Source organism: Falco punctatus (assembly GCF_963210335.1).
Source record: "Falco punctatus genome assembly, chromosome: 12".
Taxonomy (NCBI): Eukaryota; Metazoa; Chordata; class Aves; order Falconiformes; family Falconidae; genus Falco; species Falco punctatus.
Window position 1 is genome coordinate 2,082,876 of NC_137592.1, and position 23,966 is coordinate 2,106,841.

General features: G+C 51.3%; 1 protein-coding gene across 4 annotated transcripts; it reads right to left on the minus strand.

Annotated features, from left to right (window-relative positions):
• CD93 (CD93 molecule) lies at positions 1-23,966 on the minus strand. 4 transcript variants are annotated; one of them, XM_080408133.1, is made up of 2 exons: positions 8,732-23,966; positions 1-1,360 (listed from the first exon to the last, which is right to left on the minus strand). In XM_080408133.1, the coding sequence occupies exons 1-2, from the start codon at positions 10,456-10,458 to the stop codon at positions 1,351-1,353; spliced, it is 1,737 nt and encodes a 578-aa protein (XP_080264259.1). In that variant the 5' UTR covers positions 10,459-23,966; the 3' UTR covers positions 1-1,350. The 4 variants fall into 4 exon arrangements, with proteins under 4 accessions (XP_080264259.1, XP_080264260.1, XP_080264258.1 ...); XM_080408134.1 differs by lacking the exon at positions 1-1,360 and adding an exon at positions 1,368-1,742; XM_080408132.1 differs by lacking the exon at positions 1-1,360 and adding an exon at positions 1,749-2,863.

Sequence of the window (23,966 nt, forward strand, 5' to 3'; positions counted from 1 at the left end):
TATAGCCGGTGCCGGCACCCCCCGCCCCTCGCCGCAGGAAGGAAGCGCCTCCGGGGACGGGCCGCCGCCGCCGCGCGGACTGATTGCGGCGGGGGCGGCCGGTAAATCCCGGCTGCCGCCCACCCCGAGCTCCCCCCCCCTCCGCCCCGCTGCCCGCCCGCCCCGTCCTGCCGCCGGCTCCTCCCCGCCCAGCCGGGGGCCGGGGGCGGTCAGCGGGGGGCGCGGGGGAGCCGAGCGCTGCCCAGGGTACCCCCTCTCGGGGCGCGCCGGCAGCCGGGCTCCGGGGCTGAGCAGCGCCAGGAAAAAGCCATTTTTTGCCTTGTCCCGAGGGAGAGCAAGCGGCGGAGGGCTGCTCCCTGGCCGAAGGGCCCCCGGGGGGGAAGGCAGCCCGATGGAGCCCCCCCGGCTCAGCGCCCCGGCTCAGTATAGCATCGGCTCCACCGCGCTCAGCACCGGCCCAAAGCCTGCTGAGCACCCGCAGCTGGCACCAGCGGCCATGACAAAGCTGGTGTGAGGTGGCGATGGGGAAGCCAACGTGGGCAGCGATGGCAAAGCCAACATAGCTGGTGACGGCGAAGCCACCGTGAGACAGCGATGGTGAAGCTGACACAAAGTGGTGATGGCAAAGCCAACGTTAGATGACAATGACAAAGCTGACATGGACGGCGATGGCAAAGCCCACATCAGACGGCAATGGCAAAGCTGACAGGAGATGGCGATGGCAGCAGCACTGACGGCAGCCCCCATGCCATCCCCACTAGCCCCTACCCCAGCGGGGACGCCCTGTCGGGGCCGGGCAGCTGGCCTGCGGGTCCCTGCCAGCCTGCCCGGCACTGCTCAGCCCCTGCCTCGCCGAGCCGGGGGTCCCAGCTCCACCACAGTCGTTCCTATCCCCTCCAAGGGCGCTGCTGCTCAGCTGCACACCACAAGGATCCCTCCGGACCTCAAAGGCAGTGAGGGTGGGGGGCTGTAGGGTGCTTGGGGTCTCACCCCCAGGGTCCTGTCTCCCCTTCCTCACAGGCGCCTCTGCTGCTTTCTGGACAGCTGTACCCTTTCTATGCTTTTTATTTTTGCAGGATCCGCCTCTGCTGTCAGAAACAGCCCAGAGCAAAACAAAAATGAAAAGCAAACATCCAAAGCCTCGCCTCTCAAAGGAAAGGGTATTTGACCCTTTTTTTTTTTTCAATTTTGAGACCAGTGTTTTTACCGAAAGACTCAGTCACTGCAATTAGCCCTCGGGATCCCCTGCGGAGCAGCAAATCCCTGGTTCCTCACTTCGCTGGTTGCGAGTAGGTTACTTTATTAAACTTGTATGTTTGTCTTGTCCTCTTCCTGTGCGGTTCGCGTAGCTCACATGGTGCTGTGGAGAGAAGGAAAGATGGGGAAAAGAGTAATAATAATCCTGAATAATAAATATAACTAATACAATAAAAATAATAATTTTTAATATATATATTTTTAAAAGCCATCACGAGGCAAACTGTGCTGCTGGGTAGCTCGGTAGCTGCAAAGCTAGCCTGATGGAAATGGGCACAGAGGAGCTCGTGCTCTTTATCAGACACCTTTCCCCTGCCCATCTTTGGCCTCTTTCACACCTTCATCCATGGCGCTCTGGGAAGGGGAGTACCAAGGAAATGCTATTTTCCTTTCAACTGCAGGAGGAACGATGGAGAGCTCCGAGCTTGGCCTACAGAGCATTCCGGTCTATCCTTCCAACCCCTCGAAAATTCCAGCTCGTTCACCTGCACGGGAAACAAAAGCCTATGGGTGTGATTCTGCCCGCAGGGATGCTCGCCCAGGAGAGGGGCAGGCAGGGGCATGGTGCAGGGCTGGGGTCAGCCCAGGGGTCCTTAACCTCAGCCTATAAGCCATCGTTTCCCCCTAAGATTCCATTCCTGCCAGCGTGAATCATTTGTCTGGGAAGAGCTCAGCTGCTCTTCATCGCCACAAAACATGCACAGGGGATAATTCCCAGAAGCTTCCTGGAGGGCTTGGTAATGCTGACCTTGCGTTGCTTTAGTAAAACCTGTCATTCCCCAGTTGTGGGTTTTATTTCACTTCTGGTGGTGTTTTCCTTTTCCTTTTTCCTTCTTTTTCTTTTCCTTTTCTTTTTCCTTTTTCATTTTCTTTTCCTTTTTCTGTTCTTTTCCTTTTTCTTTTTCTTTCTTTTTTCATTTTTGTCTGTTTTCAGAAGCAAAAGAGCAAAATAAGGGGGGAATGGTCTGGGCAAACAACAGAAAAAGAAAGGAGACAGAATGTGATGGGTGGAAAGGAAGAAAACCTGATAGTTTTCTGTTCTTTTTTTTAAAAAAAAAACAACAAAAGAAGTAATTATAAAAATGGTTACAATTCTCCTTTTCAAGGCTGCATGATGAGAAATATTTTGAAAAATTCCAGGAAAAAATACAGTACTCCCCAAACAACGATTTCTCAGGTCATCCCACTGATGTCCTTGCCCTGCTGACAACAGTTTGCCGGGCTGGTCTCGCTACTAGACGGGGAAAGATAATCTGAGCAGGAGAAAGGAGATTAACCATGTTTTAATAACTCTTTTTTCATTGAGATGACCCTTTCTCTCCGTGGCCCCGGAGCAGGGCAGGCGGTGGTGATGCGGCGGCGCAGGGCTGACTCACGGTGCTCTTCCTGCCGCCACCCGCCTGGCCCCCCGACGGCTGCCCCCCGCGATAACCCAGGGCGACCTTCTGCTCTGCTTGGGTCTGACTCACGGGGATGTCACTGTCACCCTCGGGCAGAGGAATGCTGCCGGCCGGTATTTTGAATAGTTCTGACCTGCGGTTATGTGTCACGGATCTTCTCTGCTTGGTCCTCGGGCTTTGGAAATGAGGTTCCTCAAGTCAGGATGCTGATAATTATACACAGTTTAATATAATGTAATATAATGTAATAGTTGAATGTAATACAATATAATTAAGCTAAGTACAATAAATACAATAAGGATAATAAATATACTATGCTGTAATGTACTGTAATATAATAAATATAATAAGTGTACTATGCTAGACTGTAATGTAATGGAATATAATGAATATAATTACTATACTGTACTGTAATGTGATATAATAAATATAATTCATGTAATAGAATAAATGTATATAGACTATATTGTACTGTACTGTTATATAATAAGTATATTTAACATAATAAATATAACACAATATCATAAATATACTATACTGTAATGTAATATAATAGATATAATTTATATAAAAGTACAATAAATATAATAAATATACTATACTATGACATAACAATATAATCTCAAATTGTTACGTCAGGATGACCAAAGCCTGAAGGGCAGAGCGCTGAGCAGCACACACGTGCCTTTCCGTGGGCGCACGCTCTGCCCTGGTCCCGCCTGGGACCGTTAAGCCCGGTTGGGCCCTTCTGCCCGCGTTGGGCGACTTGTGTGGGCTGGGCGTACGAGCCCTGCTCCCGCCACGCTGCCGCCACAATCTGTGCAGAAAAAGCAGATCTCCCTGCCCTGAACCAGAGGAAAAACATCTGAAGGCCAGGTAGCGGTGGACAAACGAATACATCCAAAAATGCGACTCAGTGCCTGGGCAGGCACCTGGGCGGGATGGGGACCTGCAAGGGGGCATTGCTGCACAGCCGTCCTGAGGATGCTTAATTGGCTGCACACCAATTAAGAGCATTAGTTGTGGTTTTGCCTGGAGGGAGTTTTGTCCACCATGGCTTTGGAGAAGGCAGGGCTGGAGGGCTCAGGCCTGGTGGTGAGTGAGCTTTCTTCCCAGCCAGAACTGGGAAAATGTTTTCTCCACAGGTGCCTGCGTGGCTCCATGGTCTCCTACGGCCACAGTTTTCAGCCTGGGTGCAGAAAACGCAGCTTGGGAGCAGTGGTAGGGCTGGACTAGGTCCTGCAAGCACGCCTGCTACTTTTTTTTTCCCTCTGGCTCATAGTTTTATGTTAATTCTTGGACTACAACCAGGGAAAGCAGCCGATGCAGTTTCCCACAGGGATTAAAGCTTCCTGAGGCTGGGTGTCTGTGACATCTGGCACGGCAAATGTGTGACTTCTTCTCCCACCATCACCTCCACGCGGTGCCCTGCCCTCACCCCCCCCCCCATACCCCCCACCCCCCCTCCCGGTGCCACCCCATGCCCCTGCCCCAAGCCAGCGCAGCCGAGTTAATTGGCATTTTCTCTAAGGGCTGGCAAGCACATAGCTCCATTTACAGGGAATGGAGAGGTGAGGCAAACCTTGTCAGGACCCCAGCAGGGAAAAGGCTGGAAGTTTGGCTTATCTAGGGGCTAATCTTATCCTTCACCATCAGCTTTCTCTTGACCCTTGCAGCATCCTCGAGACATGCACTTGCCCAGCAGCTCAAGGCCCCCAAGGCTGGGTTTTCCCTTAGGAAATTTCCCGTAGCATCTTTGCTCTGACGCAGGCTGGCTCCTTCCCCCGACACGTTGTCACCAGCCTTGCTCGATTCTGCGTGGCCAGACGTGAACTTCACTTAGCAGCCTTGAAAGGGCTCGGGAAAGCCAAATGCCAAGAAACATTTAAAAGATAAAAATAATAAAAAGAGGAAATGAACAGACATCTAAAGCATCTGTTTTTGCAGTGGCTGACTGTGCAATTTGAAGGCAGAAGCATGGTATTTTGTAGATAATATTTTAACTTTAGTCAGTACCTTTCCTCTAAATTCTTCTGGTGGGAGCTGTTTCCCTGCAGCACCTTTCCTGGAAATGGGGGAAAATTATAAATGGGGTATGGCAGAATTAGCATGTTGCACTGCTTGGCTTTGGTTTATCGGGTTAGCGGGGAGCCTATTGCAGGGGGCCCTCCACCCAGCATGCCCCAGCCTCGGCCCAGCACGATAAATGAGATCAGAGGTAACAGCAGGCTGGCAGCCTCTTGCCACATTTTGGCTGGCAACAACGTTCCTGCTAAGATATCACCATCATCCCACCCTTGGCAGCTCCTTGTGCTTGGCAGGGACACCCCCTGCTCCCTGCACAGGCTCTGCCAGCAAATTTTACCTGGCCAGCGGCTGGCAGAACAACTCTGGGAACGCTCCTTGTAGTCTGATGTGTCAGCGGCACCAAACATCCATCATGAGACGCAGTGTCCTTTTTTTAGGGTTTTCTTGCTTTTAAACACTATTCCAGGCAAATATCAATGAGTCATGAAACACCGCATGAATGCTACTTCAGGCATGGGTGAAACAAATGGGGGTTTATGTTGTTGAGGGGGTTTTCCCCCATCTTTGAGACCCTTTCCCTGTTCAGGATGGCCTTTCTTTGTTGGTGCATGCCATGGGGGTAGCTCTAGCTGCCAGCAGTCCTGCAGCTTGAATTCATGGAGCTTCTGTGTCCGGTTGCTGACCAGAGCCAGAAAACCAGATCTCTGCCCTCATGCAGAGCTAGGCTGAAATCAGCGGGTTTGCTTGTGGGCTTAGGAATTTGCTCGTGGGTTTAGGACCATGTTCATGGGCTTAGGACCTGGTTTATGGGCTTAGGACCTGGCTTATGGGCTTACGACCTTGCTCATGGGTTTACTCACTCAAGTGAGTCCACACTTGCTTGTGGACTCAGGATCCAACTGAGATCATCCCAGTGCCTTGGTAGACACAAAGTGTCTCCCTCAGGACAGCAGTGCCTATGAAAGCATGAGACCCCACTGACTTTGCTGCATGAGGGATGAGCGCGGACAGAGGCTCTGTTAGCACCATCCACCGCTGTAGAAAATGCAAGGATTACATGTACGAAATAAATAATAGAGTTTGATATCATATATATGTATTAAAAACCACTGAAGATGCGTTCTATTTAGATTTTATTGGTGTTTCATCAGAAAAGCAACATATGGTGTTATTTAATGTGTGGGATAACCTTATCCTTTTAGTCAAAGACAAAGTCGACTCAGTCCTGACGTGCCGCTGCCATGAAGGACAAGGAGTGTCTTAATTCTGGACCGTAAGAATATAACACTTACTTCATTACAAACCAGTTGATATCTACAAGCATTTTGGACATGTTGGCTAACCCGTCCTGCCACGGCGACGGCAGGACAGTATAGGTCTTGCTTATAATGGCACCTCACGTGTATGGAGGGAACAGGGAGCAGAGGTAGCTGCCCCAGGCACAACGGTAAAACCACCTTGGGCCAGGATGAATGTCCTGTCTCCTTTAAGACAGGGTACCAAACTATCTGGTGCCATTCACATTTGCTTCAGTCCATGGGATTCATGGGGCCCTGGATAACGTTCTAACGAGGACATGGATCAAAACGTTCCTGCTGGGTTCGTGGCAGGAAGAAAGGGAGAGATGAGATTATCCAGGTGTAACTGCACCAGGGTGAAGGATGCTACATCAGGAAATAATCCACCCGAGAGAGCCCAAACTAAACCCAGGCACAAAGTAGTGCCTTCCCTAGGCTGGACTCACTACCGTACTCCACTGGTAATACAGTACGCATACTGGAATACACAAAGGTCGTAACAGAAATCAGGATTATAGGTTTTAGCGAGGAATTCTGGAATAAATAGCACGTCTCAGATTTGTACCAGCTCTGAGCCTCTGTTTACACTTCCTTTTCCCTTTTTCATAGTGGAATAAGTGTTAGATACAACAATTAATTGATAACTTAACTGAAAAATAAGGCAGAAAGACCCCGAGACTATTAACATCTGGAAAACACCTCAGCTTTTGATAAAGCAGACCAAGCAGTTAGTGCCCTGCAATGCGAGGCATGGTGCTGCGACTGCCTTTTCCTCACGCAGACCCTGAGTCTGCATAGCCCAACAGCGCAGGCATAATTTTATGTATGTAGGTTGTCTCACCAATTTCGGTATGGTTTCTCATTTGCATAATTTATTCGTGTATTTGAAATGCTTTGCCAGCTTGTCATAACACAGACAGGGCATGAATTTTCAGTGGGACTTCTAAGAATGCCACTGCTGCATTCATTGCTTCTCCCAGCCACTGTGTGGAGAAAAGGAAGCGCAGACAGAACGTTAGAAACATTTCTATCAGCTACATTTTCCTGTGTTGTTGTGTTTTGGCGTTCTTTTAATTTTACAATGGAGACATGAAGACAAGAAAAAACAGCAGGAAAGGGTTTTCCTCCACACATGGAAGAACAGGATGCAGGTCACTGCCTACAGCAAACTCCTTTGTGTTCAGTTCCCATTTCTGCAGCCATTAAGCCTCGAGCATACAATGAAACGAGCAGAAACCTCAGGAAACCTATGTGCCGTTCAAATCACATGTCTGTTCTTCTCTAGAACCTTTTTGCCTTGTAGAGCACGGGCAAATAATGAAGCTAGCACTGCCTGATGGCAAGCAGGACTGCCTCTGTGCCACTCAGTTTTTTGCGGAGGATTCACGCTGGAACTGCTCGAAGAGGCTTCGTTGTCAGGCATGGCCCGGTATAAACAGCCCTCTGAAGTTGGGTACCTGGGGAAAACTGGGGAACAACTTTGCCCTGAGAAAGCATTTGCTTTGAAGCAAGGTTAGAAGTCTTATATGTAATAATTAGCAAATATACAACATCCAGTGTATTCTTTGCAGGGGGAGGAATGGAAAACACACACAGCCTGGACCCTGGGCATTCGGGAAGGGGTTCTACCCAAAAAGTACAATCCAACAGGAAAAATCCAGTCTCTCATGAGGCTGCATTTGAAGGGGAGCACTGTTTTCCGTATTTTGCAAGTAGTTCTAAGCTGAATACACCAGAAACAGAGGTGGTTCTTCTAAGCACAGTTTTTCATACCTTTTTACCATATATCCTCTGGTCTTGGCCCCTCATCTACAAGGCCAAGCTGAACAGCACTCCCCACGCTGTGTGCGCTCGGGGATGGGGGGGTGGAGGTTTCCCCCCCCCCCCCCCCCCAGTACTCAGTGTGATTGCATTCCCTACCTAGGCCTGGGGAGCTGCAGGAATGAAAGCTCCGCTAACCTGGCAGTGCCTGCTCCCCTGGAGAAGCCCTCTGCTGCTGTAGTTTTAAAAAGGTTTATTCAGTTACCTCTGATGTGACATTTTATTTTTTTTTTAATTAAAATAAAAATAAACAACCCTGCTTGTGACTGCAGAGACCAATTCTTGCCCTGGTGGAACACAGAAGAATTTCAAACCTATTTCAATGAGAACAAGGCAAAACCGAGGGTTGAAAGCAGGCTGTCTGCTGCCAGGGAGGCGAGAGCAGGGGGACTGGTGTTGCTTTTGGATGACAAAGTCTGGGGGGCTGGGGGGGCTGTGCAGGATGGGGCAGGGAAGCTGCTGCTTTTGCACCTTGGCATTTGAAATACAGGTAGGGGAGACCAAATGAAAAATGAAATTAACCAGTTTGGAAGGCAAATCAAAACTTATAATTTGCTATTTTGAAGCACAGTGGGGTCCTGCAGAGTTGAGGGGCAGCCCTGGCAGGCAAATTCAATCCCATTCCCTCTCTCCACCTGGCAGCACTGTCCCAGTTAACCCTTCTCTCGCGCAGCGGTGGCTGGTTTGTAAACCGCAGGGCTGATTTGGGCTGCCTTCCCACCCAGCGCCCAGACCTGCCTTTGCAGGAGAGATCAGCTCCCGCTTTGCAAGGAACCCCAGAACAGGCTCCCGGACATGCCATGTTGAACAGACAGCATCGCCCCGTCCCCATCCCCATCCCTTTTCTTTTTCTTTTCAGTTTGCGAAAAAGATGTTCTCTGTCACTGAGGCTCTGCCCCCCCGCCTTGCTGCCTTGGACACCATTACCTGCACTCGCCGCCCACCCTATGGCTCTCCGGCTGCTCCGGCACCCAGCAGTAGTTGTCCGCTGCATTTTTGGCTGTCCGCTTCTCCCGCTTGGCCGCCCTCTTCCTGCAGGCAAGCAGAGCCAGGGCAAAGGCCATCAGCAGCAGGATGGCTACGAGGCTGCCCAGGATGTAGTAGAGTAGCAGCCGGGGGCCGTCGGTGCTGTGCTCGGGGCCGGGTGCTGACCCTACTGCCGTGGGGGCTGGCAGCGTTGCCCCGGTGGCGGTGCCCAGTGTCCGGGGGATGCCGGTGGTCCATGGGGCACCTGCGGTCTGGAGGCTGCCTGCGGTCTGCAGGGTGCCCGTGGTCCGTGGGACACCTGTGGTATGCAGGGTGCTGTTGGGGGCCCTCGTGGGCTCCTCTCCGGTGGTGGGTGCGGGGCGGCAGCCATGTCCACCCTCCTCCAGGACGAAGCCAGGCAGGCAGAGGCACTCAAAGCCACCGGGCAGGTTGCGGCAGGGCCCAGGGCAGGGGTCCCGCAGGCACTCATCTACGTCCAGGCAGGCATCGCCACCGCCGGGCTGGCGCTGGTAGCCGGGCTGGCAGGCGCAGTGGAAGGAGCCGGGGACGTTGAGGCAGAGCTGGGGGCAGACGCCAGGCCGGGCACACTCGTCCTCATCGCGGCAGAGGTGGCCATCCGTCCCAGCCGGCTGGTAGCCGGGTCGGCAGAGGCAGACGAAGCTGCCGGCCGTGTTGTGGCACTCGTGCTGGCAGGGCTCGGCCAGGCACTCGTCCATGTCCAGGCAGCTGCGGCCATCGGGTGCCAGGGCATAGCCGGCCTCACAGCCACACTCAAAGCCACCGGGCCGCGTCCGGCAGGTCCCCTGGCAGGGGTTGGGCTGGCAGGCATCCTCGGGCAGGCAGGAGGCCATGTCGGGGGCCAGGACGTAGCCGGGGTGGCAGGCGCACCGCGGGGCCTCCCCAGGCGCCTCCAGGCAGCGGTGCTGGCAGCCCCCGTTGCGGTGGGCGCAGGCGGCAGGGCAGAGGGGCCCGGGGGGGTGCCAGGCGAAGCCGCCCCCCTCCAGCGGCCCCTTGCAGAGAGCGAAGGTGGGGCCCTCGCCCCCCTCGCAGGTGACCTCCGCCAGCGTGCCGAAGGGGGCCGCAGCCAGGCGGGAGCTGCGCACCCCGAAGGGGGTGGTGTAGGCCACCCGGCTGGGCCCGGCCAGTGGCAGGGGCCCACACATCCCGCGGAAGCTGAACTTGCAGAGGAAGGCGGGCAGCAGCGCCCGGCACGGGCGGTCGGCCCAGCCAGCGGGGCCCCAGGGCCCGGCGGGCCGCAGGCTGACGCAGCGGGCGCTGAGGCAGGTGACGGCCGGCTCGGCCAGCCAGGCTGAGTAGTTGCCGGGGTCCCCGCCAGCTGCCCAGGTGAAGCCCCGCAATGGCTCCTGCGGCTGGACGCAGCGGCCCCGCGACAGCGACAGCCCGATCCACGCCGGGTCCAGCCAGCCGGCCATGGCCAGCAGCTCCTGCAGCCGCTCGGCCTCGCCAGGGCCGCGCGCCGGGGCCAGGTTGCCGCCGTTGTGGTGGCAGCGCTCCTGGGCCGCGCTCCAGCCCAGCTCGGCCCGGTGCAGGGTGTAGCAGGCGGTGCCGGCGCACACCACCTCGGCCTCGGCCTCGGCCTCTTCCCCGCCGGAGCCCCGCGGCAGCAGCGGCAGCAGCAGCAGCAGCAGCAGCCGGGCCGCGGCCATCCCGCCGGCTGGACGGACGAAGGGACGGATGGAGGGACACGCCAGCCGCCGGCTCACATCCCCTCGCCCCACCGCGCTCGCCCTACGCGCATCCTGTGCTCCCCGGTCTCCTATTTATCACCGGAGGCTGCAGTTTCCTGTAGCTGCCTGCTCGCTGCTGCCGGCCCCGGTCCCCTCGCTGTCTTCCCTCTCCTCGCTCCCATCCCAAAGCTCTGGCTGCAGAGGGACGTGCTGCCCTTCAGCCACCAACGTTTTTCTGCAGGGGAAGCTACCCGGGTTCCTGCTTTTTTCCCTGCTTTTTTAATTTTCCGGGGCTTGATCTACTCGCTCACCCCAGCAGATGACTTTTCTAATCCCTAATAGGGCCTGACCATTTTCAAGCATGCATTGCTAAAAGGGGATAAAAAGAAAACAAATAACCATGCATAAACAAAACGCTGTGGGATCCCTCGCTATCAGCCTCTAAAGGAAACTGAATATTTGGCGCGGTGTCCCATGCACATGCTACATCTCCAGTGCATTTTTCCCCTTCTTGGTGCGCTTTAAATAGATGGACAAGGCCTGAAATAGGAGCTAGGTCGTGGGAAGGTCCAGGCTGCCAGGACAGAGCCAAGCTTGGCCAGTCCCTGATGCCGTCTGGATCAAACCCTCCATGCCAGGGAAAGTGCTGGCCAGATGCTGCCCCAGCACCAGGCGGGTGAGGGCTGGTGCTGCGATGCTCCCTGTTAATAACATGTTAATTACTTGACCCCTAGCTGGTGTAGTGTCGAGAATCAGCTGGGTCTGACCAATGTCAGCGGCTCTGCAGAAGGCTGTTGGAGAAAGTGCAAAAGCATTATAAATATAAATATAGCGCGCTGTAACATTTAAACAAACACTACTGTCGCAAAAGCCCCTAGAAGGGCTTGAAGAAAGTTCTCCGCAACAGTGTTTTAGGATCCAAAAGTATTTCAGTAGCGTGATTGAAATTTAAGTACTTTTAAATATTTAAATTGAATATTTACTGGTGCAAGACATGCTGTGGCTGTCCTTTTCCAGACCAGGAGATGCCAGGCAATACAGTGACTTCTCTTCCGCCACAGCGCTGCGGTGGGTGTGCTCACTGTCGGGATGCCACAGCCACGCACACAACGCAGCCCTGTGCCTACGCAGCCCAGCGCTTTGCACATCTCAGCACCCCTCGGCATGTCCTGGGTTGGACCTGTCATTTTTTATTTTACTGAAAAAGCTGTCCTTTCCAAGCAGATTCAAGCAGCACCTGCAGATAGGTCAGGGCAGTGGCAGTGATGTAAAGGGTGAAGATGAATGGACTGCCCTGAAGAAGGGAGGACTGCAGGATGGGGTCTCCAGACACGGTGCTCCTTGCACTTTCCACGTGCTGTTTGGAGGCCTTTGGATGAAGACAGTCAGGTAGAGTGGTTTGATGGCACATTGAGGACATCTCAAGTAATGTGGGGCAGTTTATTTGCACAGTCATTGGAATATGTGGTAGTGCAAGGTGGGGGGGATAGTAAATGAGCAAAAAGCTAACAAGTTTAAAAAAAGCTAATCCTGGTTCCCTCACTGGCAGTATGCCCGCCCTTCTGCATCCCCAGGATCTTCTCCTGGAGCTTCCCTCTTGCAGCAGCTCATTCAGACCTTAACCCCTTGACCTGTGAGTCTGTTTTATCTTTCTTTGCTTAGCAGGCGTCCACCATAACCATCAATTCAATGTTCATTCCAGTAATCTTAGAATTAGGTTGGAAAAGACCTTTGAGATTATCAAGTCCAACCATTAACCCAGCACTGCCAAGGTCACCACTGATTCATGTCCCTAAGTACCACATCTACGCATTTTTTGGACACTTCCAGGGATGGTGATTCCACCACCTTCCCGGGCAGCCTTTTCCTTCCTATTTGTTGATTTGCCTGGGTTTTGTGTTCTGAGTTAGCTCACTAAGGCGGTAGCAAGTGACAGCAATCCTACCGAGGAACCAAAACAAGAAAGCACCTTGTTCACTTCCCTCCTTTATACCCTAAATGTAAACTTTTCCAGAAGTCCCAATACTGAAGGCTACAGATTTCTGTTGTTCCTCCCCAGACCTGTTTATGTACAGTGTTTCTGGGAGAGCCCTGGGTGCTGGGATGTCCTCTGGCCAGCAGCTGGGACTGGTGCTGGGTGTTGGATCTTCTTGGCGCATCTGAAGGTTGCAAAGACCTTTGATGCAAAGGAGGAGGGGGCAGGAGCTGCAGCCCCTTCACCAGCCTCTCCTGCACCCTACATTTTGGCAAGTTACCAGGTGGCACTGCCTTCACCAAAAAAAAGAGAGAAGCATCCTTTAGGTGACGCAGAGGTGTCACTCCTGTCTGAGATGAGAATAAGATGCAGGGATCCACAGCTAATGTTCCAAAACGGAGCATTTTGAGTCAGCAGCCATGGCGAAAAACTGCATTGGGAGGAAAAAAATGCTTTAATGCCATCTCGAACTGGGTTTATTCACAATTTCCTACTGAAAGAAATGGGGGGAATTTTCTTAAGCATTTCCTTTCTGCTAAACCAGTACATGTCTTTGCTTTTATAAAAACACTGCTCATGTTTTCTTTTTCCAGCTGAAATGGTCAGACAAGCTGAGTGCTCAACTGACAATTTATTTCAGCAAACCAAATGAGCATTTTTTTGTCTGAACAAGTTCCATGGACAAAAAATGACCATTTCTAACTGTGGCTCCTCTGGATGTTTCCAAGCTGGGGTTATGGACAAAACCAAAAATAATTTATAGGTGCACATCTAAGAGGTCATTCCAACAGAGTAATTAATTAATTCCTGGTGATATTTATACTTAGGATGTGTATGAAGTCTAACCAGACAGACGTCAGGGCTCCTGTCCCAGGGAAGAGAACTTCTGACCACAGTGTCAGATCCTTTCCTTTGATTTGCAGGAATATTGGTAATAAGTTTTTCCATTGGCTTTATTTATTCCCCCCCCCCCCCCCCCCCCCTCGCCATCCCTGCCCCATAGATGTCTGAACATTCCTGCTGGAGCTGTTTACAGGCTGGTTACAGTTTCATGGACAGGAAACCTCCCCCCCTCCGCCCCCTGCCACTTTTCAGTGAGATCTTCATCTGCGATGCTCACGCAAATGTTTTCACCCAGAGTTTTGGCAAGAGAGTAGTTTTTGGTAACTTAAAAACACATCACACTTCCATTGTTTTCTATTTAATGCGCTGTGCTTTTTGAATTTTCCTCTCAGTTGGATTGATGTTCCCATTTGAAAAGCAATCAAAGTCCCAGTTCCTAAGTTAAAAGTGGTTTTGTTTCTCAACCTCCCATGGCTGAACACATCTATAAACCTCTGTTTTAGGTAATAAACAAAAGCAAGTTATCTTCTGGAGAACACAAATCCTGCCAATTGGCATACTGCACTTAAAAAAAAAAAAAAAAGATTAAAAAAAATTAAAAAGCAGCTTGCTGAAGTAACTGGTTAAAAATATGTTTATTCAAGGCCAGAGAAGGAAACATGTACCGTCTGCTTGACATCAGCAACGGCTGTTTGTGCAAACCCCCAAGGCTGGGACAACGGACAATGGGGCTGGGGCAGGGACACCTGCACCAGCAGCAAGCAGACATGAATAGGAGGAACTGGCCTTCCTCTGGGGACGTCCTCAAGGACATCGCCTTGGTCAGTGCTGTGCAGGAAAGCACCCGCTCGCCTGGGTGAGGAGCAGGGCCTGGCAGCCCCATGCTGTTGGCAGGCTCTTGGGATGGGGTGACAATTTCTGCATGTGAAATTTTGGGGAATTCAGGTGATGTCAAACTGGGTTGACCTCTGCTAATGCCAACTTGGGCAGTGCAGGAGCCCTCTCTAGTTTTGATGATTTACAGCAACACCTGATTGGATATTAAGATTTTTATCATCTGTTTTTAAAGCAAGAAAATCTTAATACTATCAGAGCTGACTGGAACATTTTCCAGATAAATGTTTTTGAAGGATGATGTGTAGTGGCTGGTGTTGGAGCCCCTTGCTAGGAAGCAGGAATTAGCAGGGATGTAAGGGAAACAAAATCCAAAGTATCAGGAACAGGACGTTGCTTTATTTAGTTTCTAGCCAACATCATTATTACATTTATGGCAACAGTAGGCGCACTGCCTTGTGTGCCTCGCAGCCAGGTAAAGAATACTGATTTTTGCTAAGGGTCTCATAATTATGAAGCTGTAGTGTGTCATTAGCTTGCTTGTTCAGCAAATCAAAGCGACTGTTTCTGGCATAGTTTTTGGCCGCAGCGGGGTGTGGGGAGGTGTTCCTCCGTCCCTGCTCCCGCTCCGCCGGGACTGCCCCCTGACAGGGTCAGCAGAGCCCTGGGTGCTGTCTGGGACGAGCACCAAGAGTCATAAAGCCAAGCTGCTGGAGTTATTTAAAAACGCCTGGAAGGAAGTGGAAAAGCAAACAGCATTGAATACAAGCAGGGGAGGGGGAAGAAGAACCACTGCCAAAACCTGGAGCATAACGGGACGGATGGAGAAAGGCTTTGCCAACAGCCACAAGTGCCGGAGCCGGCTACTGGGAAACACCATTGTGACTGGGAGGGGAGCAAGCGGAGGGGATCTGTTTGCACCAGGTTGTTGTCTTGTCCTCATCTTCTTCTTCTCAGACTGCAGATAACGTTACGAGCCTGGCTCGCTGTGTGAGGGCACTGAGCCTGCATGTTGGGGAAACACAGCCCAGTCACAACGGGACTTGGTGCCACATTTTATTTGTTAACACAGTACTTGTCTTTGCAGGAAATACATATTCTCTTCAGTTACTATTTTTTTTTACATATATATATATATGTAACAATAATACACACACAAACACATGCATACCTCATATACAGCTCTATAAACCTTATTCTACATATTTTTATCAGCAGGTCTATTAGAATTCACTTTGGGCTATGGTAGGTTCTCCTAAGTCTGACTGAGGAGTATGACGCTCCCTAAATCCTCCCAGGATTTTTGCAGGGGCCTTTACACAGAGAAAGAAAAATACTCCCTGTGAATAAATGCAACAAAGTCAACTTTGTAAGAAAAGCAAATGAAAATATTTCACATTCTTTAGTGGTAATCACTCGGAATTATTTTTATAAGCCCTTCTTTTAGTGCTGTTAGTTTTTCCAAGTGGCTGTAGCAAAGAAAGGGCCTCAGCGCGGAGGGGAAGGATGTGTTTCCACCTTGCTTTCAGTTGTTAGAAGAGCTGGGAAGGCTTGTGAAGCACTAACACAGCATATGTTCTGCACCAGCATAGCAGAGGCTCTGCAAAAAGAGGCAGAAGGAGGAGGCTGAGCAGCCAGCCAGGACCAGGCAATGGATGGGGCCATAGGCAGCGTTATTCTGGTTTATTCCGGAGCAGACAGACTGCAGAGCCCCACAGACACGGTTACCTCCAGTGCCAAAGAGCATCAGCTTCGGGCGTCAGGCCCACAAAGCCATTTCTGCATCAGGCTACGCAAATCCCACAGTCACCAGCAGCTGGATGCTTGGGAACAGCAAGGGTTTTGTTAAAGTCAGACATCCTCAGCGGCCCACATGAAAGGCAGCCCCATGAAGGGAGCACTTCCCTCTCCCGCGAGTCTCACCGCTTCGGCCACCCGCCTGACAGAAGGTGGTGGTGCCTTTTATCCCCAACGTCTGGGGCCCGGCACCGTTCTGTGCACCTCTGTTTCTTTGTCCTGCCTTTCCCTTGTGCTGTGGACAATGCTGCCCCTTCAAAGCGCAACATGGGAATGGGGGGGGTCTCGATAAAAGGGTGGTGCTGGGGTGAGGGTGCTCGAAACCTGAAGAGGGGTTTCAGCAGGAAGGCGGCTTGGCAGGCTCTCAGCAGGTGAGGACGTGGGGCCGGATCCCATGTCCTATGAAGCTGGTGATTTTTTTACAGGTTCTGCTAGTTTTGGAGTGGAGCCCCTCGTGAGCAAACGCAGGTGGTAGCTTATCCGATGGTCATCACCAGTGGCTATGGCCAGGGAAAATGCAGCTGCCACTCTTCTGGGGAAAACTGCATTTCCCTGGGATGTTTTTTCACCTTCAGCAACACCTTTTCCCCCTCCTCCTGAGGAAGGGATTAGCGAGGGCCAGCAGCCATCTGCTCTGGTTTTCATCCCCCTGTGCAAAGATCCCTGCAGGCAGCGGCCACCTTTTCCAAAGCAAATGAATTCCTGTCTAAAATAACATTTACTTTAAAAACTTACTGCAATTTGGCAAGCTGGCCCTGTTCCATGATAACGAAGGCAATCATTTGCTTATGTGTACAAAGGCAGCACCAGGGAGCCTCTTTCATGCATGAGCATTGCCATGCAGACACAAACGAAGGCAGCATCTCCGTCTGCACAGCACCCAGCTCTCCATCCTCATTGCCCTGTGTCCTGCTTGCACAGAAACATCAAGCCCATGCCCAGATAATGCTTGGACCACCTGAGATTAACAAATAGTCTTATTTTATTGAGCTGTGGTCCTAGCAAATGTTTGGAGATTCAGTCAAAATAAAAACCAACCACAAACAACCAAAAAAGCCACCAAAGTATTATTGATTTATTAAGTGAAGAGGGTGTTTGGGTTCCAGCTAGGAGTGTGGCGGTGGGCTGGGTGGGAGGATGCCAAGACCTTGCATCTCCCCTGCTGTAACGTGATTGCCTGGGTGCTGCTGTGTCTTTCTCAATGGTTTTCTTTTCCCTGGGCTCCCCTGGTTTTTGGGAGCAGTATGATGATTGATTGCTTAGGCAAAGCATGCATTGTGCGAGCTACAGCTAAAGCAATTAATTTTATTTTTTCCTTTCCAAAGTGGTGGGTTTTGTGTGTTTTGCTTTTCTGACCAATTCATAGAGGTGATACCTGCAAAGAGCAGGCTGGGTCCTTCAGCAAGCAGACCCAGCCTGCTCAGCACATCTACCCAGGACAAGGACCACAGCAAGACACTGCAGATCGCCAACGGGGAGGGCGCAGGCATTGTCCCAGGGATGGGACTGAAGCCAAAGCAGGGTTAAGTTGAAGTATTTGTTCTCCTCCTGCTGTTGGCAGTTTTAGGAGGAGAGCGCTGTGTTTTGTCTCCCTGGGAAGAGGAGTACAATAAGGATGGGAGTGGGAGGAAAATTAAAACACATGTGGTGAGGACAAGATGGGAGGGAGAGGCAGTGTGCATCCAAACTCATAACCTGTCCCTGTTTCACTCATTTTTATCACATTAATTTATTCCCCTGGATATGAGTTTCCCATATAAATTGTGTGTCTGTCTGTATTGGCAACTGGGGAACGACTTCAAAATACTGGTTTTATGAAGTTTGTTCCCCAGTTAAATGGGTGGTTGGAAGGGCAGATGGTTACCCCAGCTGGGTTTCTCATTGCTCTATCCTCTCTTCTGCAGTCCCAATGGTCATGGTAGATCTATACATTTTTTCTGGGAAGCTGCTTATGCTACTGCTTCATTCTTGAAACTACCAAGCCTGGGTTCTGTACTTGCTTTTCCATTTATAAAAGGCTTTGCTGCTGTTATTTACATGTAGTGCAGCTGAACGAAGTGGTCCTGAGCTAGACTTGGGCTCTGCTGTAGCTGGTTTTGAACATACCCAGAGCAATAAAAAAACCCCTTGCTTGGAAATATTTGTAATCTACACAAATTCTGTCTGAACAGAAGGGTTAAATCCAGTGGAAGGGTTTCCATTTGCAGTTGGGGGATGAGGCAACATGAGGTGAAGGTCCTTGCCCCTGTGCCACTGCGGCAGCCCTCCTCTCCTCCCCTGCCCTTCTGCACAGGCAGGAGCTACACAACCCTCCTTTGGTAGGTTGTGGAAAGCATCTGATCCATCACTGTCACAGTAAAGATATATCAGCTATGTGTGTGTGTACTTATATATCAGCCATAAAGATGCTGTTCCTACAACAGCACCTTCTCCAGCGCCCTCTCCACGGGTGCGGTAAGGATACTGACCGTACAGTGGGGTGGAAAGCTGAGCTTGGGGACCGCAGCCTGCACCCACCACCCAGGGCCACCCGCATAAGCACATGCAAAGGGGCCAGCATGGCAGTTTTGGAAAGCACAGCGTGTGTGCCCAGCCTGCCTAAGCTGCCCTGCAGCGCTTGCTTTTCTGCAGCAGACCCGGCCCCGTGGCCCCCGTCCTGCTTGCAATTGCACTCGCATTTCCTTGGAAGGGTGATAATCTGCTCCCTCTGACCCAGGTCAAGACTTAAATTGTAGCAAGGGAGATTTAAGTTAAATATTTGGAGAATTTTTTTAACTAGAAATTCCTGGCTGGGAGGCAGATGAGGTGTCTTCCTGGGGCCCTCCCAGACATCCTTTCTACATGCATTTCTGTGGACCTGCTGCACCGGGATTTGTGCTGCGTGCAAAGTTAAACCATGTGTCTGAGCATCTGCAGGACCAGAGCCTGGATGTGTCCCCTCAAAAGACTCAGCGACAGGCTCATCCTAAGCCTCAGCTGCAGCTCAGCATGCTCACAGCTTGGCAGGCAGAGGGGAAGGGGAGCTCACACCCCCAGCCTCAAAGTCATGGCCACAAAACGGTGCCCTTTAAAAGGGAGCAAAAAGGTGCTTTTTGGATGTAAAATGTCTTCTGGGGGCTGTTCTAAAAGTCTTTTAAAAAATAAAGTTCTCGGCATTCCAACAGCTCTGATGCAGCTCCCCAGGAGCCTGGAAAACAAGATTAAAAATTTGCAATAGTTTGATTGACAAATGCTGGATAAAATCCAACAGGGATAGTTCCAAAAGTGTTATTGAACTGACCTGACGGTGAACCACAGCACCGAAATCAGAAGATCTGCAGTGTCAAGTTTTATTTCCTACATGTACACAATTGATTTTGAGGTCTCGTTGTACCCTCTCACCTGCCAGGATTTCTGTAAGTGCATATGTGTTCCTATGTCACACATACCATAAGCAATAACTTACAAAAAAATTATGCACTCCTCCATTTTTCTCATGTGTTCCTGAGTGTTCGCTGAAGGGCTCATTACTCAACATTTAAAGAAGGAACTGAGATGTCAGGGATGTAGTTACAGTCACACCTTCAGCCACCTGTGAAACCCAGAGCTGTATCACCCCATGGAAGGAGCGGACATCATTAGGGCAGATCGATGTAATTAATCTCTCTGAGTGGACATCCTCTGCTTCTGATTGTCCTTCTAAAGGCTCGTGCTTGTTTATTTTCCAATTAAATTTAGCAGGAAGGGGGTAATTAAAAGAAAGGCATGAAAGCCCAGTGGCTCGGTTGGTATCACATGCAGTAGCGCAATGGAGCTGTGTTATCTCCATCTCCCCAGGCTCTGCACTCCACAGATAAAAGATTTTCTTTTAATTCCCTTTTAGCGAACAGAACTATCTCAGGGTCCATAGTCCCCGTCTTCCCCTTGCCCTGATGTATCACTGTTTGCTTTCTACTGCACGACTCTCTCGGGGGACCGAGAACAATTGCAGTCACTGAGCATCCTTCACCCCTGGCCTGCAGCACCTTTACCTGCGGCGTTATTAGCCTGCGGCCCCACGTTTGGGATGGCCCCTGCTCCAACAAGCCAGGGATGCAAAACACGTGAGATGGGAGCCATCAAGCAGAGTGCAGCAGCACCAGCGTGAACACCGTGCTTCCAACCCCCTCCCCGTGCTACAGAGAGGTTTGGGGAGGCTGCTGCTTGCTTTTTGCCATGCCCATAAGAGTTAAGCACAGCTTGCTTTGCTGCTCACCTGGTGCACTCTGCCCCTTTGGATGAACTCACTGCCTTTGTGCCAAAGGAGCACATTTTCCACCCAGCGTGGCTGAGTGATAGCTAGCTACACCTGCTCCCACAGACAAAGTCATTCCATAACTTGGGATGAATGCTGCAGGGCTTGATCTTGCAGGGTTCAGCTGAGGAGCCAACCCAGCTGCTCCCAGTTTGCTAGCGGCCGATACGTGCCTCCCTCTGACACCTGCAACAGGTTGTGTTTGCAGGGAACCCTTTGCTGGTGGCACCTCTGAGCTTCCCCCATCAGGGAAGCTTTGAAGTTGCTCCTTTTGGGCACCACGCCAACCCCAGGGAAGTGTCCCGGGGTGAAGCCGGGTGCCTGTGCTGCCCAAACCGCCCCCAGCACTGCCATGACATAGGCACGACAGGCAGCAGATCCCCTGAGCTGAGGCCACGTAGCCCTGGGTTCTCTTGGGCAGCTGCACTTCGGCAGAGCCCCTTCCCCAGGTGATGGGGATCAGCAGCCGGGGGCTGGGCTTGATAGGCATCAGGCTCGTCCAGATGTAGCTATTTCACTCTGGTGCTCCCCTAGCAGGCTTCTTCTGAGAGCTTGGGCTGTGAGGACCTTCTCTGCGCTATGCATCAAATATTGTGTAAAATTCAACCTATGCTGGTCCTACGGAGTCTAGGTGAGTGCCTGCAGGCTTTGCCCCAGCAGGTAGGGAATGAATGGGTGAAGTGTGTGTTGCTAACTGGTCTGGTGAAGCTTCTCAGAGGTGTTTTCTCCTTGGTTCTGGGGGTGTTGTAGCTGCTGGTTGGTTGTTCCCAAGAAGTTGTTTTGGTGGAGGCTCCTGTGGGACTGAGTCATGGTGCATCCTGCACCACTGCGGTGGTGTTGAGATGCCGGGCTTTCAGCCTGGGTTATGAGATCAACTGCTGCCTTAAAGTGGTGGTCAAGGCTCAGGCTGGCGTGCAGCGACCCACCAAGGGCTGTGGTGGGCTTCTCTTAAGAGAGGCCGAACCCCGGGCTGCCCTCTTCAGCTAACGGCATCAGACCCAAGGAGAAAGGAGCTGAAGTGATCCGGCCGTTTCTCTAGCAGGTCTGCCTTTGGCGAGGGTTGATGAGTAGCACTGTTTCCTTTAGAAGTATCTGAAAATGCTGTGTTTCATCTAAGAAAGATGAAGATGGACTCTTTAGTGGGGCCTATAGCAACAGGGCAAGGGAGAATGGTTTTAAATTAAGAGAGTGTAGGTTTAGATTAGGCGTTGGGAAGAAATTCTTCATGGTGAGGGTGGTGAGGCACTGGCACAGGCTGCGTGGAGAGGCTGTGGGTGCCCCATCCCTGGAAGTTCAAGGCCAGGCTGGACGGGGTGTGGAGCAACCTGGGCTGGTGGAAGGTGTCCCTGCCCGTGACAGGGGGTGGGAACTGAGTGGTCTTTAATGTTCCTTCCAGCCCAAGCTGTCCTGTAATTCTTCACTGGGGGCTGCAGGAAAACAAGTTGCCTCTTGTTGGTGGGACGCTTGCTGTTGGTATTCTGGGTTGCTCTTTTGGAGAACGTGCTGTTTGGGAAAGTGCAAGGGAAACGGGGCCCCCGTGGTGTATTTTTACGGGCTTCTAGCTGTACAGCGAAATCAATGTCACGTTTGCATCGTGCTTCAGCGTATTTATGCAACACATTGGCAGAACGCAGGTCACAACGTTCACGTATTCGCCTTTTATTTAACTGCAAAAAGATGTGACAGTTCCCTCTCCTCAGAAACAGCACTAATGGTCTGCAGAAAGGACACAGTGGTAAATAAAAGCACGGGAACCTTGATGGTGGTTCCTGAGTGCATGGTTTGATTTCTGGATAGCACAAGGAACGTGTATGGTTTCCTACTGCAGCAAATAACAAAGTCATTTTGTCAAAGCATAACAAAAGTTTTAAAAATCTTGGAATAAATCTCCTTTAACAAAACATGTTAGCAGAAGTAAAATGAGCTGGGCAAAACTGGAACAAACTAGCAGGTTTCATGTGTAATGCAAAGGCTTCTACTATCTACATGGCAATGCGGTGCTTAACTTGTGTGGTTTTTTTCCTCAATATGCTGTTTCTGTTTAATTGTGGTGAAACGAGCACAGATGTGAACTCCTGGGTCCAAGCACCCAAAGCTTGTCGTGCCCTTTAATGGTCTGAAAACCTTGTTATTCATTAATTAAGTACAACTGGCCCAACAGATGCTGTGTGATTAATGGGTAGAAGGACTGTTACTCGATGACTCAAAACATTGAGGAGGGAGGCTTGGGGGTGGAGGTGGGCTCCTGGAGCTGGCCTGTCTCTGGAGGAAGACAGATAATAAATACGATAAATAATAAATCACACTGTGCAACAACAACAACAACGTGTGTGTTTTGCTTCCCAGTTGCTCCTCCAGTCAAAACCAACTTGTACAAAGAGGTTTATCCTTTGGCCCTTTCACCCTGAGTTAGGAAAATCCCTGTTACATCCCAGAAAAAGTGACTTTTTTTAATGGAGTAAGTGAATGCCTGCCTGGATGGAAGGAAATAATGAATGAGGAAAGGAAGGAGCAGTTCCCACCCAAATATCCTGTCTGTTCTGAGCATCAGCACAGCATGCATCCCTCTCCATTCCTCCCTTTTTGCTTTCTGCAGGAGGAGGGAAGGCTTGCTGTTTGCATGGCAGTGCAGATTTATGGACTGGTGTTTTTAACGCTGGCAGTGAGTACCATCAGGACCTTCCCTGCAGCTTTATTGGCTTTTTCAGTTTCTTGCTGTTGTCCACATTTCTCCAACACTGAAGCAACTTCCAGACTAAAGCTGGGGGCGGGGGGGAACGGATGGAATGACAACATTTGAGGGGGGGGTTTAACCTTCCTGGCACAGGGGCACTCACAGCTGGAGGCAGCACACAGCTGTACCCGTGCAGGGGGTTATTCCCCAAATGATGCTCTGTTCCCTGGCTGGCTGTGTTCTTTGCAGCTCTCCCAGGGTCAGTGGAGGCGATCAGCGTGGGCTTTGAATGCCTCCTGCTTTTCAGCATCGACAGCCAAAAGCAGATTATTTTTTTTTCCACCTATTTGAGCAGTTACCAGCAGAGCTGCTCAGCTGCATAGATACTCAATGTTCAAAACAACCTTGTTATCAAATCAAGCAATTTCATATCTCTTGCAGATAAAACCCAAGCTGTTCTTGCCCTTATCTTGTGCATGGATCTTTGCTCGCTTGGGGGTGGTGTGGGTGGTGCTCCTCTGCATCCAAGCTCCTCCTCCCCCAAAAAGCCATTGAGCATCCTCCAGTGAGAGGGTGCAGGCGGGCTGCCAGGTCTGGTCAGAGCTGAGCCAGCATCATGCCGGGGAAGCCCAGGAGATGGTGGCAGCTGAAAGGATCAGCAGAACAGCAACAGCCACTGGCACAGAGATAGCAGCTCTGTCCTGCGAGCTGCTGGTGGCTGAGGTTCCTTGTTGTCCGTGTACTTCTCTGGTGCGATCCCTGGGTCTTGGCTGTCCCTCCTGATGCTGAGACACTTGCAGGTGCTAGGTGGGGTCTCTGCCAGGTGGGAGGGAGCTGCTGCAGTGTTACTAATGATAATGAGTAACAGATGCTGCTGGAGGCCAAATAAGGACACATATCACTGCCTTGGGGCTGGAATCCTTTGCAGAGACAGGGCACACCCTGCAGAGGAAGGCTGTGCTCTGGTGCTGGGCTCCTTGGAGGCTCTGTGCCATGATGAGTGGCTGCCTGACCCCACATGCAGCAATGTGTGCGGAGCAGGACTAACCCTGCTGCAGGAGGCATTGCCTGCACGCTGCTGTATGCTCACC

Coding starts and splice junctions, on each gene's coding strand:
- CD93 (XM_080408131.1), bottom strand. CDS start 10,458: ATGGCCGCGGCCCGGCTGCTGCTGCTGCTGCTGCTGCCGCTGCTGCCG. Junction 7,451..8,731: donor AGGGTGGGCGGCGAGTGCAG/GTAATGGTGTCC, acceptor GTTGTTCCCCAG/TTTTCCCCAGGTACCCAACT.